Genomic DNA, 9217 nt, shown 5'->3' with positions numbered 1-9217 from the left:
GCAGGACCCTGCCCCCTCGAGGCCTATTGTTGTGCTGGCCTTCTACCGGGCTCGATGTACGGCCCCTCTCGGGCTCCTCGTCGCTGGCCCCCTTCACACTGGGGCCTCTCACACTACCGCCCCCTCACACCGGGGCTACGCAACCCACTGGTTGCAAGTGGCAGGCGCACACAGTGCATTACCACACACCTCCTCCCTTAAATGGGACTCCCATCAACGCCCCCTCTCACTAGTGCCCCCTCACACCGGGGCTACGCAACCCACTGGTTGCTCTCACCACTGCCCCCTCTCACTGGGGCCACCCCCTCACTGGGGCCGGGGTCACCGTACCCCGCACGCAACCCACCGGTTGCAGTGTGTGGGGGCATTAAGGGGGTATATGTTAGGGTGGATATGATTGGGGGGGGAGGGGCAGCGCAGGCGAGCAGCGCAGGCGAGCAGCGCAGCGCAGCAATGAGGCCAAGATGGGGCCAGGCTGCCAGCTCCATCCCGTGCGGCTCTCGCAGACTGCATGCATGCCTCATGCAATGCAGCCAGGCAGACCCCACGCCCAGACACTGCACTCCTGACACCCTACCCTACCCCTGCTGGACCCTGGGCACCAGCACGGGCTCTGCGCTCCCAACTGCCACCACCACTCCCCTGCCATTTCCATACTTTCCCTCCCGTTCACCACTGCTACTGCTGCTTTCCAGCCCCCGCCACCACTGTTTCCTGCCTGCCTGCCCACTGCTTCCCCTGCCTGCTGCCACTTCCTGCTTCATGGCTGGAGCTGCATGGTGCACCATGGGACCACCCAGCCCAGCACAAGAAGATCGCAGCAACTTCTGCTCCCACTCCCTTCCTCCTTACCAGGCCCTGCCGACACCACCAGGCCTAGCCCGGGTCCCACAGCTTGGGCTGACTGCATCCTATCTTATCTGAATTTCTATTCAGATGGAAGGAGGGTGGGGAACAGCAAAAGGGTCACCAAGCCAGAGGCCACAGAGGCTTCCAGTTGGGGGCTGGGAGCAGGGTGGGCCTTGCTGCTCAGCCGCTGGGTCCTGCCACTGGCTCCCCCTGTGTCCTGCTGCTGCCAGTGCCTTAATCTTTGACAGGCAGCCACATGCAGATAATAATTAATTCTCTAAATTTTTTAGGGGCCCCATATGCTGGACAGAATGGCCTGGCAGGCCAGATCCAGCCTGCAGGCCATATTTTGCCCACCCCTGATCTAGAAGGCACATGGAAGCTGAAACATCAGAAAGTCTTTCAGCTGAAATCTTGCTCTCTGCTAAAGGCCTATTTTTGCAACTTTGGAATACAATATTAAAATATAACTGAAGATCAAAGTTTCCCTACGCATTTTTCAGATACGTATTCCCCATCTCTAACATCGGTGTCCTTTAGCCCCTCGCACCAGATTTTACTCTCCAAACAGGCCTGATAAAATGTGCAAACACTCTGAAAAGATGCCTACAAAAACCTGCCTGTGACTAGATCAAAAGCAAGCCTTTTTTATTTATGAGACAGCATCCTTGCCACTTGGAACATAAGTTTAAAAAAAATGCTACAACAATCTTAAAAAGAAAAAAAAATAAAATCAATAGAAAATTCTAAAACTCTGCTTCTGTAAAATAGTCCCTCTACAGAGCTCTGGAGAAAAGAAAGGCAGACTAGAAACAAGAGACCAAGGAGATGAGAACAGACTACATTTAGGATACTAATGTGCCTTAAGACAGAGACATCTGGCTCTGAAGGCCAGAACCTCACTTAACTGCTACCTCTAGTAAAGAGATCTACAACCAGGACAGTCAACTGGAAACAAAGTTTACTAGTTTCTACTAGTTTACAGAGACCAACATTCAGATTCTATGTTCAGATTCTAGTATTATTACCAGAAGACAGAATATGTAACTCTTTAAAAAACAGTATTAAAAGAGCAAAATTTCCTGAACTGAAAAAAAATTAATCCTTTTAGATGCATCAAGTTCCTGCTGCTCTGTCTGTATGGCTTAGAAATTCTGCCTCTCTCGACTTTAATGCCTTCAATGATTCCTGTGCTAGAAGTGGTGTGCAAAAGTTCTCCCTCAATACTCCTGAAATTAGAAAGTGAGAAAGGATCCTTTTCTTCATTTGATGCAAAAGCATCTACTGTTTACATTACTCAAGCAGGCCTGCACAATACTTTTTTGACATGTCAATGTTATCAAAAAAAAATAAAAAAACCCCAGAGAAGAATCCATCTAAAAAACACCAAAGCAAGCAAGCCCATCACACCAACAGCCATGTTTTGTTGTAAGATTCAGTCTTGCTCAGAGAGAAACATTTTTCTGAAAAAGCCACCTTCTCGGTATCCCTGCTTGACTGAGAAAAACATCAAGACAAGGCTAACCAAGATGCCCTTGCCTCAGAACATTTACACAGGAGTCTGCAGAGAACTCCAAATATCAAGAATAATGTGACCATATAAATGAACATGTACTGTATGGAACAGATGAGCAAAAAACAACTGTAAAATTAACAGTCCTAAACCTATAAGCAGTGAAGTTGTATGAAGTTAGGACTGTTTTCTGTTCATGATTAGACCAGATGAAACTGAATCAAATCAGACTGAAAAGCTTACTCCACAAACCCGAGTGCATTTTTTGCCAGCTGATCTGGTGTGAAAAGGCCACAATCAATATAAAGAAACTTCAAGACTACAGGGAGTCAACAGTACACACTTACTGGTGGTTATTTTGCACTACTAGGTAGCAGAGGCAGCACCATGGTGTATAAGGGCCCAAAACCAATTAGAAAAACTGTCATGAAGAATGACCACGAGTAATTAAACCAGTGAAGTTATTTGCCTTCTCAAGATGACAGAACATGTGGAATCTGAAAGTGAAACTAATTCCTGTTACTAGGGATGAACAAAAAGACATACACCTTCAAACACACTTGTTACATGGATTATTACACATTCATGGAAAGCAACACTAATGCAGGCATTAAAATCCATACGAATCTCTTTCTAAAAAATATGCTATAGCTCAAGTGAAAGCATTACAAGGCAGGCAGGCCTGTCTGCTAAAGAACAGACTGCTTCCAATGACTTGGAAACTGAAACTAGAAATGGGTTTGAGGTTTGAATGGGAGGGAACAGGAGAGGGTTGAAGTCATACATGATCAGAACTGGTAGGATACTGCTTTTTAGTGAAATTTTTGCAAGAGGCAGATAGAAAAAAAGCTGACATGACTTTGAACTGTTAGGGACGAAGACCTTTTAAATGCTGAAAAGGACTATATCCTAGTTCTTAATTGTTTGGATATCATCAACTATTACTTAACTATTTGAGAAGACCTGGGGCTTTTAAAGAATAATTTTGAATTACACCTTTAAGGCAAGCCTGCTTTTCAGAAACAAATAATGTTTTAGAATCCTTGTAGGGCCAACATCTACATTACCAGTCACACAAAAAAAAAATGTAAGCAGCAAACAGTTGTTTAAAATTATGCTAGTAGCTAGAAAACAGAACTGAGTCAAAAGGTAGGTGTCACAACCCAAGGGTGTGATTTTTGTTTGTGTGCGCGCTTTGGCACCGCTGAATTATTTTCCCGCCAAATTGTAGCTCTCTTTACAGTGTGCATTTCTTCTCTGCAGCACAGAAATGCACTTTGCAAAGAGTTCCCGCCATTTGTATTATAATTTGAGCCCCATGATTGGCTTGCGTGAAATTATTCACACGTGGCGGCTAGCGATTGGCTTGCTAGCCGTATAAAAAGCTTGAGTGGTTTCCGCCCAAGTTGGAGGACTCCACGAACACCAGGAGGAGGAGACTTCACGCTGTGTGAAGATCTCTAAGCGCTGCGGAGCCTATCGGACCCAGCGCATTTCAAGCAGGCAACAGAGGTCTGATCAGCCTCTAGCCTCTCCCCGTCGCCGTTCGCAATCCTCGACGTATCCCTCTCCCTGCGTGCAAAAAGTCCCACGGAGCCTAGCAAACTTCGTGTGAGTGAATTGTGAGTGAATAAAAGGACCCACGGAGCCTCAACAACTCCGTGGGAGAGACCCGAGCTTGTCGTAGTCCTCAAACGAGGATTTAATCGGAGCTGTGTCTGGAAAACTGTCCAGCCTACACCACGACCATCTTCGGTATAAGTAAACAATCTTGAATCAACCATTACGCGTCCATGCCTAATTCTAGCGTGTCACCTGTTCTCTCCGATCCAGCGTGCCCGGGCTGCTGGCCACAGCCTGCGCGGAGCAAAAAAGGGCCCGGATCGCTCCTGGCCCGCACAGTAGGCATACCCCCACAATAACAACTTGATAATTAAAAGTACTGGTAATTATAGTTCAACTACAAGCCTAAGAATTTAGCTTTTCCTTGCTCAACATGCCCTGTCCAGAGGAAAATTAGCAGACTACTTAGGGAGACAGGACAGAAAATTAGTCCAATCATTTAAAAGGAAGATATGCTGTAGCTTGTCCACTGGATTGCTCCCCACCCCATGCTAAAAAGGTAACTGGTAAGATATTACCAGTTAGGGATGTGAATGGTTAAATGTTTAACCATTCACATTGCTAACTGAACTGTGTTTTATTTTCAAGAGATTAAAACAGAATACCAAGTTTGTACGTACATATTAATCTGAAACACAACTGTGCTGTGCATTTCAAATGCCTATTCTAAATATTCATATGCTAGAGACATCTTTTATTGAAAGCAAGCTATTTGTATTCCATTTCATGCAAAAACAGATGAAATCTCATCTAGTTTAAAATAGACACACAGGCACACCCTTTCTAAAATTGACAGTGAGAGAGTTTTAGCACAAGCAAAGGAAATCTATTTCATAACACTGTCCCAATTGCTAAAAACTGTTAAATTAGGAATCATTCTTGAGAATTTTAAAAATTAAGTGCAAAGCCTCCTGAACACACCTTCAGTTTTAAGTCACTTCAGTATGTGAATAAGTATGTACATAACACAATTCTAAATTCAGGACAGGGTGTCCCATCACCAATACTAAAATAAATATTACTTACCTATGTTCTGCCTCAAGCGAGCTCGAAAGGACATCTGCCTGTGGGAAAGCTGAAGACCGAATGATTTGCTGAGAGGTCACCAAAGCATTTCCATTTTCTTGTGGAATTTCATTTTCAAAATTTCGGTTTATGTCCCTCTCATGATGAGCACTGTTGCTATTATGCAAGTTAAATGATTCATCATCCTGTTAAGAAGTGCAATAAGTATTTGTCAGATGCTATTCTAAAAAGGTCTGTTCACAAAGTAAGCTCTTGGTAAATGCTACAATTTATCTACAGTTGCTCTGATTCATAAGTGACCTTCAAAATGTTAAATATAATTTTTTTAAATATAAATTGAGCGGGGGGGGGGGTGGGGTTATTGTTTAAATTGCAACCAACTTCTTTAATAGGTTCAAGGAACTGTGAAAAGTGCTTTGCTGTTCCTAAACATTTCTGTAATGTGTGTGTAAACTAAATCCCCATATTTAAAACGTTACAATCACAATCATAATGGAAACAAATCAACTTAATAGTCAATCATAATACTAGTGAATATTCCCAAAAGTGATTTATAAAACTCAAGAGTTTTAGGAAAAACACTCTGGAAAGACTTCTGGTCATTTTTATGAGTTTCTAGCACATTACATTTATATACAGTCTATCTCAAAGCTTTACAAAAATGTCTCTCCAATGAACACAGTGTTTACTTGAAGTGGATTGGGCTAAAAGCCCTCTTGAGGTAGAATGGAAAGGCAACTCCAAGTAAATGGCAAACAAACCAACAGTAATTTAGGGAAGGAAATTTAACTAAAACAAGGTAAATAGCTTATGTATAATGTACGTTTTCAATTATACATCTGGTCAGAACATCAAAGTTTTCAATGGCAGTTGTATGAAAGTTCATGGAATTTTAAACCACTACAAAGAGGGATGGCCTCAAAATGTCACAGTAAGTAGGTCTACTGCAGTCATATCCAAACTAGCTAGTTCAGGTACCAGCAGCAGTCTGACTGCTACATGATTAATGCAAAGTAGCTTACACCTCAATGAAACTCAAGCAAGCTACTTTGTTTAAAAGAAGAGTAAAGGGGTGCACAAGGATATTTCTGCACAGTAACTAACAAGACAAGTTCTCACTCTTGCTTATCTTGTAGTAACTTATGTTCCCGAGCTGGCTGCCCAAAAGATAACCCAACTGCAGGAATGACAAGTGTTAGTAATACTGCAGAGATGAACATGCTATTTTCAGCGTTGTTCTGAGCACAGTATGCTGCTCACCTTTATAACGGTTTTGAGTACATTTCTTTCCAAGTGGTCTTTCCTATTAGTCTCCTAACTGTACCAGATTTCTTCTACAACTCCCATTGCAACAGTATCTTAGGAGCTACTTATTCATTTGAGCATTTCTCTGTTCAAATTTAGAGTCTATTGCTGCTTCTGCAGCCTGTTGATAGTTATTTTATTATTGTGCAGTAGCTTAAATACTTTCTTCTGTGTTGACAGTCCTTAATTCCTCAATACTATAGGTGTTTGTGTACATCACTGTATTGAGTTGGCAAAAATCCATTGCCCACACTAAAAATGTTCTACATGTCTTATGATGAATCTGAAGATGAGTATTTTGCCTCTTTAAAACGGTCAGACATCCATCCATCCATCCAAAAGACAGCTCTTAAAATCTGATGAGAACAAGTAACTGCAAAAAAAAATAGTTGGTCTTGTCACAATCCTCCTCCATTCCTTCACTTTTATTCTCCTCTTCCTTTCTTTCTTGGTCTTCAGTAGTCCTGGGTCAACTGGCACAGCTTTAGAAGCCGAGAGCATATTATTTGAAAACACTTGCATTTCAAGTTCCTAAAATCCTTTGCTAGAATGGGAAGCTGGACAAATACCGTAAGCCAGTCTTAAAAGTACTAACTGGAAATGAGCTGAAAAGTAACTGTAAAGAAGCCATTCATGGGTAAGTTTTTTTCCCACTTACTCATTTCATGATCAAATATGCTCATTTTTTCTAAAGAAACTGGATTTCCCCCTCAATTAATTTAGATAGTTATAGAAGTGTTACTATGCTGCTTAGTAGTGGAAGAAATTAAACACATTTACATAAACAGCAAATTCATGGCTTATATGAAGCAATTATTGAAAACCAGAAGCAAGTATTATGATCTTTTAGTCTATATTCAGGGAGGTCCTATGGCTCGAGTCAGACAGGAATTTTCATGTGAAAGACTGCCTCTCAACAAAACTTATCTTGATTTAAAAATTTTCCAGTAATGGAGAATCCTCTACAATCCTTGGTAATCTCTTTCAGTAGTTACCCAGTTAATTTAGAAGCTTTAATGCTAGTCAAACTAGAAGCAATTTTGAGCTATTGGATCATATTAAAACATTAGTATATTAAAATGTGAAGAGCTTTCTAATAGTAAGCATTTCTGAAAAAAGATGCCACAACTGTCACACAGCTCTTGAAATACTCGAAAGCAAGCATCACTAAGGAGATACCCAGAATCCTAATGGAAAAAAAGAAACCTACTTCATCAAATTAAAATGCAATGGAAAGGATTAAATGAGATAAATAAGAAGTCATCAGTAGCTACATGGATGAGCAACTGAGCATGCATAATAAGCATAAATAAAAAAGAATGGCAGTCAAATCATCATTTCATATGCTGCCAACAAAAGTCCAGTAAAAATATAAAACTGAAGAAATGTATCAATTCTTGTTAAAAATAGGAACTAAATGTCATGGTATAAAAAGGACAGTTTTGAGTATCTGGCTCCAAGCAACTCAACAAGAAATAATCAATTCTTTTCATACCATTAAACAAACTTAGGACTCCACACTTATTTATCATAATGACTTTCTAAATTACTGGGGCAATTTTACTTTTGTGGTAGTAAGTATATGCAAATCTAGTTACAATCAAAACAAACATACACAACAACATGTTTTGAGATATGTTTTATTATTAACTGTTGAAGACCCCTACCTTCTCTTGCCCAACATGATTCTCATCTTCATGCTCCTCTTCCACTCTATCCCTTTTTAATGCCTTCAAGAATTCGCTCTTCTTATCTGTGCGCATTCTTGTCAACTTTGTTAAACGAGGCTGACTAACTTTGTCAACAGGCGATGAAGAATTTGACCGATTACACTAAACAGGGGAGGAAGGACAAACAAAATATTGAAAGATTGTTGGATTAGAAACAACTATGCTGATGAGAAACAGAAGGTTCCTTTTATTGAGCAAAAATTAAAAAGATTCATGCCTACTGTGGTTTCAGGTTTCACCTGCATCCACATTCCAAAATTAACTTAGTATGCCTATATAAAGAAAAATAAATAAAAGGAGGATATCAAAAGTTCCTGCTACCCCCGGGTACTCTGTATACTTTGTGTGTACCCAATGATGCAACACATTTTGAAGCCAAAACTGGCAATTCCTTGATTCTCTCTCATTAACATCAATATTTCAGTTTAACACTTAGAGAAGTTTAAAAAAATGCCTAATCCACCATTTTTCCTCCACACCATAACTACAATACAGGATGTCAGGTACACATGCTGGAAGCATGCCCACAACATTAAGAAATTAAAATTTCAGTCATCTGTAGCTTGTCTGTTCCCATAAGACAAATACCTATAAATCCTGTAACTTAATAAAAATTCTACAGTTTTCACTTGGTACCTACTGAGTTAATCAGAACATTTCAAATTTTTAAAGGACTGGATGAAAAAATACCTCTTTCACTGAATTTTGTGATGCACTAAAAGCCTTGGCAGTTGATTTGAAAGCACTGAAGTTCCCAATTCCATATGCAGACTCATGAGGGAATGGAGTCCCAAGTTTATTTTCTTTTGTTTGGCTTTTCCATTGTATAGGCTAAACAGAAGCAAAAAAGTAATTAAACAGATGTGCTTTTAGTAATTTTTAGAAAAAGCTAAATTATTAAAACCAATACTACTGTAACCATAGTCCTAATTAATACTAGCACAAAACTAAAATTGTTTTCTTATTGGAAAGAAATTACATTCAACTTATTTTCACTTCTTGTTTTACAAAATATTGCCTGCCCCTTTTGAATTTAGGGTGGTCTCCTTTGGTTTAACAATGGAATAGAATAAGTTACACAACTTTTGTTACATACCACAATATTAAGGAGAGCATTTTCAACAACGTAAAATGCCATTGTACTGTTAGTTCTCAGGGATGTCAATTCCTG

At 40.4% G+C, this 9217-nt stretch overlaps 1 protein-coding gene across 2 annotated transcripts in view; it reads right to left on the bottom strand.

The window, feature by feature from the left end:
• The window catches only part of GPBP1 (GC-rich promoter binding protein 1), a 57245-nt gene that overhangs the window by 3932 nt on the left and 44096 nt on the right, over window positions 1-9217 (bottom strand). For both annotated transcript variants that reach the window (XM_006021255.2, XM_025201153.1), the window contains 3 exons: window positions 8737-8877; window positions 7984-8148; window positions 5012-5196 (listed from right to left, as the gene is read on the bottom strand). In XM_006021255.2, coding sequence (XP_006021317.1) covers window positions 5012-5196; window positions 7984-8148; window positions 8737-8877 — 491 coding nt within the window. The remainder of the gene's footprint in view (window positions 1-5011; window positions 5197-7983; window positions 8149-8736; window positions 8878-9217) is intronic.

The sequence above is a fragment of the Alligator sinensis genome, unplaced genomic scaffold, assembly GCF_000455745.1.
Source record: "Alligator sinensis unplaced genomic scaffold, ASM45574v1 scaffold123_1, whole genome shotgun sequence".
NCBI classification, from domain to species: Eukaryota; Metazoa; Chordata; order Crocodylia; family Alligatoridae; genus Alligator; species Alligator sinensis.
The sequence above is the reverse complement of the archived record's forward strand: the minus strand, read 5'-3'. Positions and strand labels throughout refer to the sequence as shown.